At 45.5% G+C, this 20,551-nt stretch overlaps 1 protein-coding gene across 1 annotated transcript in view; it reads left to right on the top strand.

Annotated features, from left to right (window-relative positions):
- Nucleotides 1–20,551, top strand: part of IFT56 (intraflagellar transport 56) — a 144,061-nt gene that overhangs the window by 55,590 nt on the left and 67,920 nt on the right. The window contains 1 exon segment of the mRNA XM_073586669.1: nucleotides 18,789–18,934. Within this exon segment, the coding sequence (XP_073442770.1) occupies nucleotides 18,789–18,934 (146 nt within the window).

Genomic DNA, 20,551 nt, shown 5'->3' with positions numbered 1-20,551 from the left:
CGTTTTGGAGCGCAGACTTTGATGGAATGGTCTGCGGTTGTCATGTGCGTTTGGAGAGCCCCTGATGTACCTAAACTATTGAAACTCCCCACAAGTGACCCCATTTTGGACACTAGACCCCCCACGGAACTTATCTAGATGTGTGGTGAGCACTTTGAACCCCCAAGTGCTTCACAGAAGTTTATAACACTCGGACGTGAAAATAAAAAAAATCATTTTTTTTCCACAAAAATGATATTTTTGCCCCCAATTTTTTATTTTCCTAAGGGTAACAGGAGAAATTGGACCCCAAAAATTGTTTTGCAATTTGTCCTGAGTAGGCTGATACCCTACATGAGGGGGTAAAACACTGTTTGGGCGCATAGCAGAGCTTGGAAGGGAAGGAGCACCATTTGACTTTTTCAACTCAGAATTGGCTGGAATTGAGATCAGACGCCATGTTGCATTTGGAGAGCCCCTGATGTGCCCAAACAGTGGAAACCCCCAATTCTAACTCCAACCCGAACCCCAACACGCCCCTAACCCTAGCCCTAACCCTAGCCCTAACCCTAGCCCTAACCCTAGCCCTAGCCCTAGCCCTAACCCTAACCCTAGCCCTAACCCTAACCCTAGCCCTAACCCTAACCTAACCCTACCCCAACACACCCCTAGCCCTAACCCTAGCCCTAACCCTAATGGAAAAATGGAAATAAATACATTTTTTTTATTTTATTATTTTTCCCTAACTAAAGGGGTGATAACGGGGGGTTTGATTTACTATTTATGGCGGTTTTTATGTTTGGCGGCTGTCGCACGCTAAAAGACGCTTTTTATTGTAAAAATAGTTTTTGCATCACCACATATTGAGAGCTATAATTTTTCCGTATTTTGACCCACCGAGTCATGTGAGGTCTTATTTTTTGCGGGACGAGTTGACGTTTTTATTGGTACCATTTTCGGGCACGTGAAATTTTTTGATCGCTTTTTATTCCGATTTTTGGGACGCAGAATGAACAAAAACCAGCGTTTCATGAATTTCTTTTGGGGGGGTGCGTTTACACCGTTCCGCGTGCGGTAAAATTGATAAAGCGCTTTTATTCTTCGGGTCAGTACGGTTACAGCGATACCTCATTTAGGTCGTTTTTTTATGTTTTTGTCGGTTTTATGCAATGAAAACTATTTTATATAAAAAATAATTATTTTTGCATCGCTTTATTCTGCGAGTTATAACTTTTTTATTTTTTTGCTGATGATGCTGTGTGGCGGCTTGTTTTTTGCGGGACAAGATGACGTTTTCAGCGGTACCATGGATATTTATATGCGTCTTTTTGATCTCGCGTTATTGCACTTTTTGTTTGGCGGTATGATAATAAATCATTATTTTTTGCTTCGTTTTTTATTTTTATTTTTTAAGGGGTTCGCTAAAGGGGTTAACTAATGGGACAGTTTTATAGGGCAGGTCGTTACGGACGCGGCGATACCTAATATGTGTACATTTATTGTTTTTTTTTTTTATTATTTTAAAAAAATGAATTTATTGGGGAATATTTTTTTTTTTTTTTACTAATTTATTTGGCGATTTTTTTAAATTTATTTTTACACTTTTTTTTAAATTTTTTTTTACTTTATTACATAGTCCCAGGTGGGACATCACTGTCCTGTGACAGATCGCTGATCTGTCACATCACAGATCACTGTGACAGATCAGCAATCTGTCACAGGCAGTGCACAAGGCTTCCTCATGCCTGCGCTTTGCAGGCACTGAGGAAGCCAGCTTCCCCAGGCCCCCGAAGGCCCCCGTCGCCATCTTGGATTCGGGGGCCTGGAGGATAGGAGTCCCCCGCAGCAGCGCTGCACATTGCGCTGCCGTGGGGGGCTCAGGGAAGCACGGAGGGAGCCCCCTCCCTGCCGATGCTTCCCTTTAACTCCCGGTACACCGCGATCGCGTTTGATCGCGGTGTGCAAGGGGTTAATGTGTCGGGGGCGGTCCGTGACCGCCCCTGACACATTGTGCCGGGTGTCAGCTGTGATAATCAGCTGACACCCGGCCGCGATCAGCGGCGCTCACCACGTGGGCGCCGCTGATCGCGGTAGACGTACTATCCCGTCCCCGGTCATACGGGCCCGGGTACCGTGGACGGGATAGTACGTCTCATGTCAGGAAGGGGTTAAAGATGAGAGAAAGGTTATAACATGGAGGACCGTGAAACCAAGTATAAACACTATAGAGAAAAAGGTCCTCCAAGGATGTTATATAAAATATTCAAATTTTATTAAATAACACAAAAAATAAAAAGAAACAGCAAACCATACAGAAAGTGGAAAATAGCATGACACTGGGTGACAAACATAAGAACTATACAATGACTGGTAGAATAATGTAGCACATGAGGGAATATAAAGCAATTCTTAAAGTGCTGGTGCAGCAAGTAGAAATAGATAATATTAATGATGTAATCTCACATATTAGAGCCTAATAGCATGTTAAGTGAAGCCTGCACCGACATTATGCACAATGAAATAGATGAAACCCAAACATTGCTGGTTTTCCCATAGCTGATCTCCTCAGAAGGAAAAAAAAAAATCCCTCCTAAAGAATAAATGATGTGGGTATAGAGAGGATCAAGTAAGGGAAGTACACCTCATGGCTAGAGAATTAAAGCAATAACATATTTACCAGAATGAAAGAATCACCCAGGGTCCCCCTTAACGCACGTTTCGATGAATATCTTCCTCAGAAGGGGTCCTAGTTTGTCACCCAGTGTCATGCTATTTTCCACTTTCTGTATGGTTTGCTGTTTTTATTTTTTGTGTTATTTAATAAAATTTGAATATTTTATATAACATCCTTGGAGGATCTTTTTCTCTATAGTGTTTATACGAAGTTTTATCTTAGACAGATATGTGTCCATTTCTCCCTCGCAAGGTGGGACCCTAGAAGCATACAGTTCAGAATAGTACTTTTTAAACTCTGCTAAGATGTCCTTATTATCTGTGATAGTTGCCCCCTCTGCTTTATGTAAACTCGATATATGGGCCAAGCCCTCCTGTGCCGTAATAACAGAAGCCAATAGGTGTCCCATACTTTCTACCTCCTCAAAGAACTTCTGCTTATAGAAAAAACATTTATGCTCAGCTTTGTCAAGTAAATGGTCCGAGTATACTTTCTGAGCCTCCTCCCACTGCCTCCTACTGGAGTCTGATGGTGTAATAGTAAATTCAAGTTCATATTTATCTACCTCTTCACGAAGGAAGGATGTCAGCCTTCTGGATTTGGACTTAAATTGGTAAATTTCTTTTGAAAGAACCCCTCTACAAAAAGCCTTAAGAGCATCCCAGACGATGTTTAGCGGGGCGGTGTCAATATTATAATGTAGATATTCCTTAATTCACCCTTCTATAGTATTCCCATTAATCAGAAGAAAAAAAATTGCAGAGCTAAAAATGAACTCTGTCTAAAGGAGCGCACACACTGGAAGGGTGTTAGAAGTATAAAATTACAGTCCTTTATTAAATATCCACAACGCATTTCGACAGACAGAAGCTGTCTTCCTCAGGTGGCACAGCTTCTGTCTGTCGAAACGCGTTGTGGAACTTGTGGATATTTAATAAAGGACTGTAATTTTATGCTTCTAACATTCTTCCAGAGTGTGCGCTCCTTTAGACCGGGTTCATTTTTAGCTCTGCAATTTTTTTTTTCCTCTGTAGAGGTTCTCGGCTGGAGCTGCACCTTTTCCTTAATCACGCCTGGACTGTCTCACTTATCGCTTGGCATTAATCAGAAGAAGCCAATTTGGGTTTAGCCGCCATGGGGCCCAACCCCTCACTCTGTCAGCTCCCCATCTCATCTGCACTCTAATGGGTGAGTGGTCCGAAACATTTCTTGTTAAGTATTCGACCTTGGCCACCAGAGTCAGCATTGAATCAGAGCCTATCGCCAAGTCAATTCTTGACAATGTGTGGTGGGATGAGGAGTAACAGGACTTTAAATTTAGGATTTTTTAACCGCCAAATATCATGAAGACCCAACTCCATAAGTGCAGCAGCCATTTTCGTGGGGGGAGGAAAGCTCTGATATATTACCTGAGTGGAATTTGTCCCAGAAGGGATGGAGATAGTTGTTAAAGTCCCTCGACATTAGGACTGGGGCAGGAGGGTTTTTGCTAATAAAAAGAGATATTTTCCTAAGAACTTCACCAGAGTAGAGGGGTGGGATGTACAGGGCAACCAATATCATATGAATGCCATAAACAGAGCAGCCCAGACAAACACATCTTCCATCTGCATCAATAGAAGAGCTGTCACACACAAACGGGATGGAGAGATGAATTAGAATGCTAACCCCCTCGAGCATGCGTGGAATACACTGAGTGGAATGACGCACCCACCCAGGGGTTTCTAAGTGTCTAGAGATTGTCCCTGACTAAATGTGTTTCTGTCAAGCAAACAATAGCTGGGTGATATTTACGGAGGGATGAAAAAATTGCATACCTTTTATTGGTGTTCCCCAACCCTCTTGCGTTCCAGGCCAATAGGTTCACATTTTGAGCCAAATCATATTTATATAATTGTTTACCACAATAACCAAATTATCTAAGTTGACTATGCCTGCATAATATAACTGAAACCTGGGCCCCCTAGGGAGCATCCGTTCCATACTGAAACCCCCACACACAAACCCAAACAATATCCACACAACGAAACATTTCTCTCTAGAAGAGAGATTAGGGACCTTTAAGAAAACTAGGCGAACACCGCAGTTAAAGGGGTTGTCCGGGCTTTTCACATAATCTCAGTACATATCTGGGCTGCAGAATGGTGACAATAAGTAATTTACTTTCTGTCAATAGTTTGCACAGTTTTCTAGATATTCTGAACAGAACGTCCAAGGGGGGGGGGGGAGTTATGGCATTGAAATGAGAACTAGTCATAACCTCCTACTCTACTCCAAATATGCCCTCTTTAGCAACAACCCCACCCTCCATAGCTACAGGCCCTCCCCATCCACATGAAGCAGCCCTCATCACAGAGTGATGAATTCTTCCCCTCCAGCAGCCTCAGTGCAGAGAGCTGCTCCTCCCCCAGACTCACACAGTTATCTATATCTATGGAAAGTGAAAGCAGTGATGAGGAGAGAAAATCTTCCTGTATTCTAATCTGCACAGGGGATGGCAGTCACTGATGTAATCTGTTGTGTGACAAAGCCTCTGCTGTGTGAATGAGACAGCTCTGTGTCACTGGTGTCTTCACACAGCAGCAGATTTGGTGCAGTGTATGTGTGAGCACTGTGTCTCTAATGACACAAATACTGATGGGAGCAGCCTGTCCAATCAGCAGCTGTAACAGTGTGAAGTGTTGGGGGGTGTATGTATGTATGTATTGTGCTGCTTTCACAAATACAGGATCACTGCTGTGTTCTTTCCAATACTGGAATGATGATAAAGATGAGTGCTGGTCACTGGAGCTTGCTGGGAGTTTGGTGGAGCTTCACACATACACTGCACCAAATCTTCTGCTGTGTGAAGGCATCAGTGACACAGAGCTGTCTCATTCACACAGCAGAGGCTTTGTCACACAACAGATTACATCAGTGACTGCCATCCCCTGTGCAGATTAGAGTACAGGACGATTTTCCCTCCTCACTGGTTTCACTTTCCATAGATATACGAGTAGATAACTGTGTGTGTCTGGGGGAGGAGCAGCTCTCTGCACTGAGGCTGCTGGAGGGGAAGAATTCATTACTGTGTGAGGAGGGCTGCTTCATGTGGACGGGGAGGGCCTGTAGCTATGGAGGGTGGGGTTGTTGCTATAGAGGGCATGTTTGGAGTAGAGTAGGAGGTTACGACTAGTTCTCATTTCAATGCCATAACACCCCCCCCATTGGACGTTCTGTTCAGAATATCTAGAAAAACGTGCAAACTAGTGACAGAAAGTAAATTACTTATTGTCATAATTCTGCAGCCCGGATATGTATTGAGATTATGTGAAAAGCCCGGACAACCCCTTTAAGGCAGTGTGTCATGCACATAGGCAGATACAAAAATTTCCACACAGGGAGACGCGCCATCCGGCGGGCCTAGATAGCACTCAGCCCCTCCTCGAGTTCAAGTCAACCAAAAATCTTCGCGTGTTTTGGTATGGTAGGACAAACAATTTAAGGCTATCCCGCATATCATCCAGATCCACAGCTGCAAGGATGAAAAAATCCAAGTGCAAGTCGATATGAGAGCCACCGGCTTAGCAACAGATGCCGTAGAAATTGCCAGAAAGTGCTGGTGTCAATGTATGCTCCTCCGTAAGTCTTTCTCGTTATCATCAAGCCAGTCCAGGGCGGTTTTTGGAGAGTCAAAAAAATGAGTAGTCCCCTTGGCCACCACATGTAGCTTGGCTGGGTAGAGCATAGCATAGGGAATTTGGATATTCCTCAGACGTTTCTTGATATCTAGAAATTGCGCCCTCTTTTTCTGCACCTCCAGGGAAAAGTCTGGATAGATCATGGTTTATACAGGAAATGTCCGCTTTCATCTCTGCCATCTGAGTGGTTACCGTATTTTTCCAACCATAAGACGCACTTTTTCCCCCAAAATTTTTGGGGAAAGTGGGGGGTGCGTCTTATAGTCGCAATACACGGTACTAACCTGGTGGCTGGTGGCAGCGGGCGGGGCTCTGCGGTGCGGTGGTGGCAGCGGGCGGCGCTCTGCGGTGCGGTGGTGGCAGCGGGCTGTGCTCCGGTGTAGGGGCGGCGGCTCCGCCGGCATTTCTTAGCAGCCCGGAGGCCTCCGCACTTCCCTTGCTGGCCGCCGCCATGTTGCGGTGGCCTCCGGGAGCATGGACGCTGGAAAGATGGCCGCCGGTCTGGGGACGGCGCATGCGCAGCTTCAGATCTCGTCCCGAGATCTCGGCGGACGAGATCTCGTTGCCGAGATTTGAATCTCGTCCCCCGAGATCTCGGGACGAGATCTGATCCCGCGCATGCGCCGTCCCCGGACCGCAAGGGAAGTGAGGAGGCCTCCGGGCTGCGAAGAAATGCCGGCGGAGCCGCCGCCCCTGCACCGGAGCACAGCCCGCTGCCACCACCGCACCGCAGAGCGCCGGCCGCTGCCACCACCGCAGAGCCCACCTGCCCCAGCCCCAGCACTGCTGCCCCAGCCCCAGCACTGCTGCCCCAGCACAACTGCCCCAGCCCCAGCACAACTGCCCCAGCCCCAGCACAACTGCCCCAGCCCCAGCACTGCTGCCCCTGCCCCAGCACTGCTGCCCCAGCACAACCAACCTGCCCCAGCACAGAGCCGCCACCGCACGAGCTTGGACCACTGAATGACCCCTGTGACTACTTCTCCACCTGTGCCGGATCCCTTTCCAGGTAAGCTGAATTCGGACTGTAAGACGGACCCCCATTTGACACATTATTTTTTTTTTCCCCTATTTTCCTACAGAAAATTGGGGTGCGTCTTATGGTCCGGTGTGTCTTATAGTCCGAAAAATACGGTACATCCTTCAGAGTGGAATTACCGGCATTGATTACTGCTAGGATCTCACTCAACATGGGTTCAGACATCGAGGAGTTAACCTGTGAACTGTCTTTCTTGGCCTCTCCATCCTTCTTGCAGGTCTCATCAGCCTGCTTTGTGGAGCTAACATTTGTACTCACAGTCTCTGCAGATAATGAACGCTGCTCCTCCCCTCCATCAGGGTGTTCATGAAGAGTGACTCTGGCAAACTTCTCAAGTTTAGCACGTGCATCTGAATTCCTGTTTGCAGGAGAGCAGTGTATAGTCGCCATCTTAGATTGTCCTCTCTTACCCCTTGCTGAGTCCATATCAGTCCTCCTGCTTCGGGAAGAAACCACACTCATTCTCCAGATAATCTCTTTGTACAGGAGGATTTGGGTGAAAGAGCAGAGGGGGGGGTCACAGATAGCAAATATCACCGGTGGCAGGATAATCACAGGATAATCTGAGGGAGCTCACACTTTGCAGTCTGCCCTGCATGCTGTCCAGGCCACGCCCCAATCGCCCTGCATTCTGATGTTAGGCCGGGGTCACACTAGAGAGGAATACGGACGAGTGAGAGGCGTTAAAAGCACGCATTACACACGGACAAATGATTCTCTATGGGGCAGCTCCCAACAGCCGTATATTTCTCGTCCGTATTCTACGGTCCGTGCCAATCTCAAAATGCTGCGATTGTCAGCGTACTACACCCGTAGTACGCCAATGAAAGTCTATGGGTGCGCTAAAAATACGCATTACACACAGACCACACATGTGACTTGCGAGAAATACGCACCCGGTGTCTTTTAGAAAAGCCGGCAATTCAGTGCGCTATACAGTAAACTCACACTGACAGGTTTAATAAAGAAACGAAAGAATAGATATATACACATGGAATATATATACATACATGTCATTGAGGCACACACATTATATATATCTGCCCCCAGACACCCCAGAAATGGCGCATCTATAAGATGTGCCGATTCTGGCACTTATCCTCTCTATTCCCATTGCCCTGTAGCGGTGGCGAATGGGTTAATATAACAAAGGGTTAATGTCACCATTCGATTTTTTTTTTGCAGGTCATGGTTTTTTTGGGATTACCAGACTAATAAAAAATTGGCAAAAACTTGGGGTATTTATTTCATTAAATGACTTTTTAATTAAAGTAATGTCTGTGTGTTGTTTTTAACCCTTTCTTAGTATAGGGTTAATAATGGATCGGTGTCTTATTGACACCTCTCCATTAATAATCGGCTTAATGTCACCTTACAATCGAATGGTGACATTAACCCTTTGTTATATTAACAAATTCTCCACCGCTACAGGGCAATGGGAATAGAGAGGATAAGTGCCAGAATTGGCACATCTTATAGATGCGCCATTTCTGGGGTGTCTGGGGGCAGATTTTTGTAGCGGGGTGGGGCAAAAACAATGGTCCCTTTCATGGCTATTAAAATCTGCCCTCACTCACCTGCTTAACCTCTTTGGTTGACAAATTACAGCGGAAGCCCATGCATTTTTTTTTACAACGAATTAACACTTTAAAATAACAACTACACCTCCAAAATTTAGCACACAAACCCTCATCTAATTATTAGTCAGGGACATATAAAGAAAAACATGAAATGAAATGGTTTACTGAATGTAAACCATGTGTCATTTCATGTCGGGTTGGGGAATGATTTGACAGAAGCCGGCAATTTAATTAGCGGCTATTCTGCTATGAAGAACTCTGTGAAATATTTATATATATATATATATATATATATATATATGTTTGTCTCAATGACTTGTGTGTGTGTGTGTGTGTGTGTATATATATATATATATATATATATATATATATATACACTCACTGGCCACTTTATTAGGTACACCATGCTAGTAAGGGGTTGGACCCCCTTTTGCCTTCAGAACTGCCTCAATTCTTCGTGGCAGAGATTCAACAAGGTGCTGGAAGCATTCCTCAGAGATTTTGGACCATATTGACATGATGGCATCACACAGTTGGCGCAGATTTGTCGGCTGCACATCCCTGATGCGAATCTCCCGTTCCACCACATCCCAAAGATGCTCTATTGGATTGAGATCTGGTGACTGAGGAGGCCATTTGAGTACAGTAAACTCATTGTCATGTTCAAGAAACCAATCTGAGATGATTCGAGCTTTATGACATGGCGCATTATCCTGCTGAAAGTAGCCATCAGATGTTGGGTACATTGTGGTCATAAAGGGATGGACATGGTCAGCAACAATACTCAGGTAGGCTGTGGCGTTGCAACGATGCTCAATTGGTACCAAGGGGCCCAAAGAGTGCCCAGAAAAAATTCCCCACACCATGACACCACCACCACCAGCCTGAACCGTTGATACAAGGCAGGATGGATCCATGCTTTCATGTTGTTTACGCCAAATTCTGACCCTACCATCCGAATGTCGCAGCAGAAATCGAGACTCATCAGACCAGGCAACGTTTTTCCAATCTTCTACTGTCCAATTTCGATGAGCTTGTGCAAATTGTAGCCTCAGTTTCCTGTTCTTAGCTGAGAGGAGTGGTACCCAGTGTGGTCTTCTGCTGCTGTAGCCCATCTGCCTCAAAGTTCGACGCACTGTGTGTTCAGAGATGCTCTTCTGCCTACCTTGGTTGTAACGGGTGGCAATTTGAGTCACTGTTGCCTTTCTATCAGCTCGAACCAGTCTGCCCATTCTCCTCTGACCTCTGGCATCAACATGGCATTTCCGGCCACAGAACTGCCGCTCACTGGATTTTTTTTCTTTTTCGGACCATTCTCTGTAAACCCTAGAGATGGTTGTGTGTGAAAATCCCAGTAGATCAGCAGTTTCTGAAATTCTCAGACCAGCCCTTCTGGCACCAACAATCATGCCACGTTCAAAGGCACTCAAATCACCTTTCTTCCCCATACTGATGCTCGGTTTGAACTGCAGGAGATTGTCTTGACCATGTCTACATGCCTAAATGCACTGAGTTGCCGCCATGTGATTGGCTGATTAGAAATTAAGTCTTAACACACAGTTGGACAGGTGTACCTAATAAAGTGGCCAGTGAGTGTATATATATGCATTCTATGTGTCTATATCTATTTTGTTTCTGTTAGAAACCCTGTCATAGGGCTCCATTATATGTCCATTTTGCAAGCCGGCGAGAAAATCTCGCCATACCGATTACATACGGATGCCATATGGATTACATACGGATGCTGACATGCGCAAAATACGCGACCGCACCTTGCTTACGGATGACATACGGAGCACTATTTAGGGGTCATTCATCCGTATTACGCATGTAAACTACGGACCGTATTTTGCGTCGGTTAGTGTGACCCCGGCCTTACTTGGATGCTAGGTGTGAAAAATCTGATTGTACTCGCACAAAAAGCGCATGGCACTCGCCTGACACTTGCATTACACTCGTTCAACTCTCCTGCATCAAAATCAGACTGTTTTTTTAATCACTAGTGTGTCTCTGCCCGTACCATCATTTGTGTCCAGGCCTATTTCATGAGTTTTATTTATTTATTTTTTAAATTCTGTGGAAGCATGGTTGAAAAGCAATGTCTGACTTTCATTTGTTCATTTTCATAGATTTTTTATTTATTATTACTTTTGTCAGATTCAAGTTATTTCTGTGACCATTGGGGGTTTTTCTGTCCTTAAACGAGGTGTACCAACAATTTTGTTCACGTGTGTATAACCCCAACCATAACCCTAACTTGAGCTATAACCCCAACCGTAACCCTAACCCTAATGGAAAAAAATGTTTTTTTGTTTTATTATTTTTCCCTAACTATGGAGGTGATAAAGGGGGTTTGATTTATTATTTTTTTTGGTTCATCACCGTGATAGGGTCTATCACAGGGATCAAAATGAACCAATAGGAAAAATTTCCTATTGTTGCCAGGTGCCGGCCGGCAGATCTCTGCAGCCGCACTGACAGGACCGGAGGAAGCAGGGTGGTCCAGGGACAGGGGTGAGGCTCAGAGGACCCCATTTCTCACTCCTCTGATGTGTTAGATTGTATCAAGAGAGAGAAATTAAATGGGAAATCGGACTTTTTTTTTTTTTTTTTTGCGGTCGCCATTATTCCGTGAATAACGGTGATCGCAACGCTGGGGTCGATAAAAAAATTACCCAAACCATGTTTTTCGGGTTCTCAGCTGCCCGTTGTAGTTGAGGCCCCCGGAAAATTTCCAACGCTGGGGGGTGCTATAACCTTATTTCTCAACGCCGTTAAAAAGCGGCACTGAGGAATAAGTACCCTTAACTGCTGCCGTTAAAAGGTGTATCAGCGGTCAGTAAGGGGTTAATCATTGTTTTTGTCTTTTGTTTTTTTTGTGGCCAGTGTGAATGTGCACTTACATGCTACATTCACACCAGTCTGTATCCCAGTTCAGACCCTCAGTTTTTCATGAGTCTTTCTCAAGCTGTTTACTTCAGTTGAATAAAGAAGTAATGTTATATCTGCTAGAGTGCAGCGGTAATCTTCTGTTTGCAACTCCAACGATCAGCGAGCTCCCAGCGCTGTAAGCAGACGCTGGGAGCTGGTATCCAAGGTAAATATCGGGTAGCTAAGTGCGCGTGTCGCTTAGTTACCCGCTGTGTACCTTGGATACCTGCGTGCTCGCACTAGGAGCTGGTATCCAAGGTACACAGTGGGTAAGCCTGAAGCAGCGTGCCAACAATTTGGATTACTGGCTATCTGTTCTTTTAATGCAAATAAAGGAATGCAGTGTTGCTGGTTGCATTTTTTATATTATTAGCTTTGATTGCTGAATTACTTGCAGTGAAATTATGATGTAAGATATAGGTGTAATTTACAAAGCCTGAAATGCCAACTATAGCCCAGCTTGTTCTTCCCTGTTTGAAATGGATGACAACTCCTGCTTCATCCACAGACATCTCAGGGTATCAGCATCAGTAACTGCTGGTTGTGGCCAGAGGCTTAAATTCCTTTGTGCACACGGGTAGGTCACCTTGTGGAACTTAAATGGAGACTGATGCATGTGCAGAAGAGAACTAAAGATTTTGCCTCTCACTGCATGATTAAATATCCCGGCTGGATGATTACATACCCCTGCTGGATGATTACATACCCCTGCTGGATGAGTGCGTATCCCTGCTGGATGATTACATACCCCTGCTGGATGAGTACATATCCCTGCTGGATGAGTACATACCCCCTGCTGGATGAGTACATACCCCTGCTGGATGATTACATACCCCTGCTGGATGAGTGTGTATCCCTGCTGGATGAGTACATACCCCCTGCTGGATGAGTACATACCCCTGCTGGATGAGTGTGTACCCCTGCTGGATGAGTGCGTATCCCTGCTGGATGAGTGCGTATCCCTGCTGGATGAGTACATACCCCCTGCTGGATGAGTACATACCCCTGCTGGATGATTACCGTACATACCCCTGTTGGATGAGTACATACCCCTGCTGGATGAGTACATATCCCTGCTGGATGAGTACATATCCCTGCTGGATGAGTACATATCCCTGCTGGATGATTACCGTACATACCCCTGCTGGATGAGTGCGTATCCCTGCTGGATGAGTGCGTATCCCTGCTGGATGAGTGCGTATCCCTGCTGGATGAGTGCGTATCCCTGCTGGATGAGTGCGTATCCCTGCTGGATGAGTATATACCCCCTGCTGGATGAGTATATACCCCCCTCTGGATGAGTATATACCCCCTGCTGAATGAGTACATACCCCCTGCTGGATGAGTACATACCCCCTGCTGGATTATTATTATTATGCATTTATATAGCGCCATTTATTCCATGGCGCTTTACATGTGAAAAGGGGAAATATAGACAAGTATAATAAACATGTGTAAGACAAGGGACACACAAGTACATAAGGAGAGGGGACCCTGCCCGTGAGGGCTCACAGTCTACAGGGATGGGTGAGGATACAGTAAGAAAGGGTAGAGCAGGTCGTGCGGTAGTTCAGTAGACCGAGGATCATTGCAGGCTGTAGGCTTGTCGGAACAGGTGGGTCTTCAGGTTCTTCTTGAAGGTTTCCGTTGATGGTGAGAGTCTGATGTGTTGCGGCAGAGAGTTCCAGAGTATGGGGGAAGCACGGGAGAAGTCTTGTATGTGGTTGTGGGAAGAAGTGATAAGGGGGGAGTAGAGAAGGAGATCTTGAGATGATCGAAGGTTGCGTGCGGGTAGGTACCTAGAGACCATGTCACAGATGTATGGAGGAGACAGGTTGTGGATGGCTTTGTATGTCATGGTTAGGGTTTTGAATTGGAGCCTCTGGGCAATAGGAAGCCAGTGAAGGGCCTGGCATAGGGGGGAGGCTGGGGAATAGCAGGGAGACAGGTGGATTAGTCGGGCACCAGAGTGTAGAATGGACTGGAGCGGAGCCAGAGTGCTAGAAGGGAGGCCAGAGAGTAGGAGGTTGCAGTAGTTGAGGCGGGAGATAAGAGCGTGCATTAGTGTTTTCGTGGTTGAGGAATGAGCGGATCCGGGAAATATTTTTGAGTTTGAGGCAGCAGGAGGAGGCAAGGGCTTGGATATGTGGTTTGAAAGAGAGCGCAGAGTCGAGGATCAACCCAAGGCACCAAGCGTGTGGGACTGGGGAAAGAAAGCAGCCATTGACATTGATGGGTAGGTCTGGTGGAGGGGTAGAGTGAGATGGGGGAAAGATGATGAATTCTGTTTTGTCCATGTTCAGTTTGAGAAAGCGAGCAGAGAAGAAAGCTGAGTCTGGTTTCACATTCGTGTATTTTCCATGCAGCGCACGGCGCCGCTAAGCCCCGCCCCCTGCCGACTCCCTGCCCGCCCCGTCCGGTCATCGCTGCCTACTATCGCACACGGCCGCATGCGAACTCAAAAATATTTCCCGGATCCGCTCATTCCTGTTGCTAAAGATAGGGTGCGCAGATCGCATGCGGCCGTGTGCGATAGTAGGCGGCGATGACCGGATGGGGCGGGCAGGGAGCCGGCAGGGGGCGGGGCTTAGCGGCGCCGTGCGCTGCATGGAAAATACGCGAATGTGAAACCAGCCTGAGATAGCAGACAGACATTGTGGGATTTCAGTCAGAAAGGAGGCGAGGTTGGGTCCAGATAGGTAGATCTGCGTGTCATCGGCATAGAGGTGATACTGCAAACCGTAGGATTCTATGAGCTGTCCCAAGCCAAAGGTGTAGATGGAGAATAGTAGGGGTCCTAGGACAGAGCCTTGAGGAACACCAACAGACGGGGCGAGGTGAGGACGAGGTGAGGAGGTGGATGAGTACATACCCCCTTGCTGGATGAGTACGTACCCCTTGCTGGATGAGTACGTACCCCTTGCTGGATGAGTACGTACCCCTTGCTGGATGAGTACGTACCCCTTGCTGGATGAGTACGTACCCCCTGCTGGATGATCATAGATTGCATACCCCTGCTGGATGACTGCGTATCCCTGCCGGAAGAGTACGTATCCCTGCCGGAAGAGTACGTATCCCTGCCGGAAGAGTACGTATCCCTGCCGGAAGAGTACGTATCCCTGCCGGAAGAGTACGTAACCCTGCCGGAAGAGTACGCATCCCTGCCGGATGGGTGCGCATCCCTGCCGGATGAGTACGTATCCCTGCCGGATGAGTACATGTCCTTGGTGCCCCACACATCCTGAACACTGAGTGACAACGTGATGGAGGAATTATGGCTACAGAGCTAAGACTGCCTTGAGTCTGATGCAAGGAACAGGATATAGGGTGCTACTGGAAAGTTTTTGTTTTTGAATCAGAAGTCCCGAAACAGGGAGCATACTGAAAATACATTCTTGTTAAACCAGTCTTGGGTGATATAGGCATTAGATGTACGTTTTATAATAATCTGGAATGTTTCTGCCTCCATTCACTTTTATGTTGCTGTAGCACTTGGAACTCTACTTGCCCTTCCAAATGAAGGAGCAAAATAGTTTTTTTATCGTTTTCATCCTTAGGATTTCTTTTTATGGGTAACAATGAAATAGGTGAGGTGAAACCGTTAAATTAGACATAGGACATTGTCTTAAAGGTATGTTCACGCAGCATCATTTAGATGCCAGCGCACATTTTTCTGAAGATTCTTCTTTCGCATCTTTGCCGTTGTTCTTGCGCTGACAGCTTTCAGTCTATAAATATAGAGAGAGGGTGGCTTGCCAGGGGAAAGAGCATGTCGCTTCTTTTACCTCCTTTAGGGTTTCCATACCCTGAAGCAGTTAAAAGAAGTGACATAAGACAGACCATGGGCACAGCAATGTGTTTTGTTATTGCTGTGTACTTTGTTCATTTTATGGGACTCTTTTGTAGCACTTTTTGCGGTGGATTTTGTGCAGAATCCATCTAAAAAATACGCTGTGTGCACATACGTTTACAAGGTTATGCCTGATATAGTGCAGCAGTACCCACACTGAGCAGTGATGAGGCAGTGACCCAGCAAAGTTCAAAAACAAAAGTCTCTTTAATGATCAACTCATAAACACAGCTCACAATATCCTCCGGATCGCAGTCGGGAACCATATCCTCTAGATTGCAGTTGATAAACACGCCAGTCCACCTCCGGATCACAGCCGGGCACAGGATCATCTACCTCCTGTTTACCGACGGGCACAAGACAGTCCACCTCCGAGACCTGTTGCCTTGGGCAACTGCACTGCCGTGTACGCTGTGGGTGGCTGTTTGGCTCCACTTGCCTATGTTGCCTCACACAGGTGGAGCTCTCTAGAGCCTTCTGCTCTGCAGTCTTGCAAACACCAAACTGACTCTGACCCTAACACACCCAAACCCTTTACTGCAGGGCATTTTATTATTATTATTATTATTATGCATTTATATAGCGCCATTTATTCCATGGCGCTTTACATGTGAAAAGTGGAAATATAGACAAGTGTAAGACAAGGGACACACAAGTACATAAGGAGAGGGGACCCTGCCCGCGAGGGCTCACAGTCTCCAGGGTTTTAACTGGAATCTGTGGCTGTAGGCCACATGGAAAACCCGGGCTGGGAATGAAACAGTCTGTAGTCTGTTTCAAAACACAAAAGCCCAGAGGGTTTTCCGTAAATCTGCCTTGGACAACTAGCATGTCCAAAACCTATACTTACTTTTATTTTGCATTGCAATCACAGCTACACCTGTGATTGCAATGCACTTTCATGGCCTCGATACGCCTCCATGTGCATCCTGGGGGGAACACACAGCGACCCTTACATGTGACACCGGTCACTGCCTCACACCTTCCTTAGGTTGGAATTGCACAAATGTATTTATCCCAGTTTGTAGTAAGAGGTAATAAAATATTTCCGATTGGTAGAATACAATAATTTAGACTGGTTACAAGTAATCAGCACTCCCCAGTAGGAAAAGGTCTGTTGTTGCCCTTTAAGAGCGAAGTCAGACCATGTGGGTTGGGGTGGGCATGTCATTCATAGGGTCTCTCTTTTATGGACATTGATCCTGCATTTCACAACTTTTAATCTCAGAATTTTTGTGCCCAACGCGATCCTCAGATCTCTATTAGCCTTAGATGGCTGGCCCATAAAGAAATGTTATTCCCGTCCAGAATATTCTCAATTAAATGTTACCTCAATTGTCTTTATTTTCTTAGCACAAAACAAGTTACATCACAGGGCAGAATATAATCTTTGGCAGCTTTCCACTAACTAAACATCGCAGTATGTAAGGTTTACGGCCTAGCGCCATAAAACTAACAGAGATTGGACTCTCTCACACTAGCGTATACACACGGCCACATTCTATGACATGTTTTATCGGATAGGACTTGTTGTACTATGGCATGTGAAAACAATCCCAGCATTCAGCGAGTGCTTCCAATATCGGGATCATGCACACTCACACCAGTCTGTGAGTGTGTGGTAAACATTGGACTGCACTCAGATGTCATCCACACAGAGATGCAGACAGAGACAGTGGAGAAGATGGAGAAATTAAGTTCTCCATCTTGTCTGCACATGTGCTGCCATTCTCTAATGCGAGAGAGTCGGATCATATTAGGATGATACTCGGATCAAACGCTGACAGACTCTGATCTGAGTGTCAGTAGCCTAATCAGCCCGATCCTCTCCCATATGAGAATCTACACTAGTGGGAACGGGCCCTTTGGCTTACTCCTTATGGCAGTGCCTGACCTCCCCATATTGAGAGCAAGGAAAGAGCAAAGTCTAATGAACAAGCAGTTCCCGAGTCCCATTGTGTGTTGTCTCCATGTTGTTTTTATGAAATTCAGCTATAGCGCTACACAATAGAAAGTGTCTGTCGCTCCACATAGATTCAAATTCAAAGAAGCTTTATTGGCAGGACTAAATACACATTAGTTTTGCCAAAGCAACTGTACAAAAGGGACTGTAGGGATGTTGGGTAGGGGCTGTAGGAAAGGTGGATGGGGGCAGATCCAGGATGGGGCTATAGAAGTTCATGGCGTAGGGAAGGTGGATGGGGCAGATCCAGGGTGGGGCTATAGAAGTCCATGGCGTAGGGAAAGTGGATGGGGAGATGGGGCAGATCCAGGATGGGGCTATAGAAGTCCATGGCATAGGGAAGGTGGATGGGGCAGATCCAGGGTGGGGCTATAGAAGTCCATGGCATAGGGAAGGTGGATGGGGGGATGGGGGCAGATCCAGGATGGGGCTATAGAAGTCCATGGCATAGGGAAGGTGGATGGGGGGATGGGGCAGATCCAGGGTGGGGCTATAGAAGTCCATGGCGTAGGGAAGGTGGATGGGGCAGATCCAGGATGGGGCTATAGAAGTCCATGGCGTAGGGAAGGTGGATGGGGGGATGGGGGCAGATCCAGGATGGGGCTATAGAAGTCCATGGCATAGGGAAGGTGGATGGGGGGATGGGGCAGATCCAGGGTGGGGCTATAGAAGTCCATGGCGTAGGGAAGGTGGATGGGGGGATGCGGCAGATCCAGGATGGGGCTATAGAAGTCCATGGTGTAGGAAAAGTGGATGGGGGGGTGGGGGCAGATCCAGGATGGGGCTATAGAAGTCCATGGCATAGGGCAGGTGGATGGGGCAGATCCAGGATGGGGCTATAGAAGTCCATGGCATATGGAAGGGGGATGGGGGCAGATCCAGGATGGGGGCCATAGAAGTCCATGGCATATCATAGTTCTCTTTCTCGCAGTCTATGACATTCGCTCACATTTGCGCTGCTATCTCCACTGTTCTCTCTTCTTCCCCCAGAAGGGGTACCGCAATGTTTTATTGCAGTATTGCAAACTAGAAATAGAGCTGTAATAAGTTGTTTCCATGCCTTTGGAGTAAACATTTTGTCTCTTCCAATAGTTCAGCGATGAGAAGAGGCTGATGGTCTTTCATCAGAACCTGCAGGATATTATTGAGGATCAGCTGAGCCTGGCATCCATACATTACATGAGATCCCATTACCAGGAAGCCATAGATATCTACAAGAGAATATTACTAGAAAACAGGTAACCACTGGAGCACAATTACCATATGTCATACACACACATAATGCCCATAGTTCGGTCTATCAAAATAAAACGTCATTTAATCTCTTAGTGACCGATCTAATTTTGACCTTAATGAAATCTGACCACTGTCTCTTTATGAGGTCAGAACTCTGGAACGCTTCAGTGAATCTGAGACTGGTTTTTCGTGACATATTGTACTTCATGATAGGGGTAAAAGTTTGTTTGTTATGACTTGCGTTTCAAACTTTCAATCTTTATACCCTTAACCCAGTTAAGGTACTGTCACACTTAACGATGTACCTGCGATCCCGACCAGCGATATGAAAAAATAAAAAACCTTGAGGGCACTACAAATAAACCACAGGGAGCTGCAGTCCACACACTTAAAAAGGGGAATTGCAATGAAAGAGAAAGAAGTGTGCAATATGGACGCAAACAACCCAAAATAAATGCAAATAAAGTACTAATAATCAATTATTATTTTTATTGAAAACATATAGAAAGAACACACAAGTGACAAAAACATATTAAAAACAATTAAAAAAGGCCAAAAAAGAGTTTGGCCTAAAATGACACTCCAGAATAACAGGTCTTTTGATAAGGACCTGATATATACCCCCTCCAATAAATAAGGGCAGTGACTAATGAAATAGTGCAAAATACACATGCATATGCAAACCACAATGTAAACCCCAATGCGTAATTTGCAGCTCTAGAAGCATACAATATAAGAAGCACAATAAATATGATGTAACAAGGTGCAGTAATCATAAACGACCATAGAGCATGGTTGCAGTTGCCCAAAAATGCATAAATACACCACACAATAAAATACTTTAACTTCAAAGACAACCTATTAATGATCTGTATTGAAAAAAGTCAATACTCAAAATATCTAGAAACAATAAACCCATAGAGGTAATGATAAACCAAATATCTGAATGTGTGACAGTTGTCAGAAAAAAAAAAAAAAAAAATAATATGAATGCGGTTATCATGGATGTGGATATACCGCACAATGAGGAGCTATGGCTTCAAAAGAGCTTTTCAAGTCTTCTACAATAAGAGACATGCCAAACCTCTAAGCACCTAAAGGCTGCACACATGAGGGTAAAATAAAGGTATCATAATAAGTCAAATGCCCACAAGATGTAAATAGGAGGGGGGGTATTACCCCACGCGTATCACCACCTTTAGCGTGGCTTCCTCAGGGGAAGTGGTCTTTGAAGTTCGTATTTTATTGTGTGGTGTATTTATGCATTTTTGGGCAACTGCAACCATGCTCTATGGTCGTTTATGATTACTGCACCGTGTTACATCATATTTATTGTGCTTCTTATATTGTATGCTTCTAGAGCTGCAAATTACGCATTGGGGTTTACTTTGTGGTTTGCATATACATGTGTATTTTGCACTATTTCATTAGTCACTGCCCTTATTTATTGGATGGGGTATATATCAGGTCCTTATCAAAAGACCTGTTATTCTGGAGTGTCATTTTAGGCCAAACTCTTTTTTGGCCTTTTTTAATTGTTTTTAATATGTTTTTGTCACTTGTGTGTTCTTTCTATATGTTTTCAATAAAAATAATAATTGATTATTAGTACTTTATTT

The sequence above is a fragment of the Dendrobates tinctorius genome, unplaced genomic scaffold, assembly GCF_039654945.1.
Source record: "Dendrobates tinctorius isolate UK_male_01 unplaced genomic scaffold, ASM3965494v1 ptg000094l, whole genome shotgun sequence".
Classification (NCBI taxonomy): Eukaryota; Metazoa; Chordata; class Amphibia; order Anura; family Dendrobatidae; genus Dendrobates; species Dendrobates tinctorius.
The sequence above is the reverse complement of the archived record's forward strand: the minus strand, read 5'-3'. Positions and strand labels throughout refer to the sequence as shown.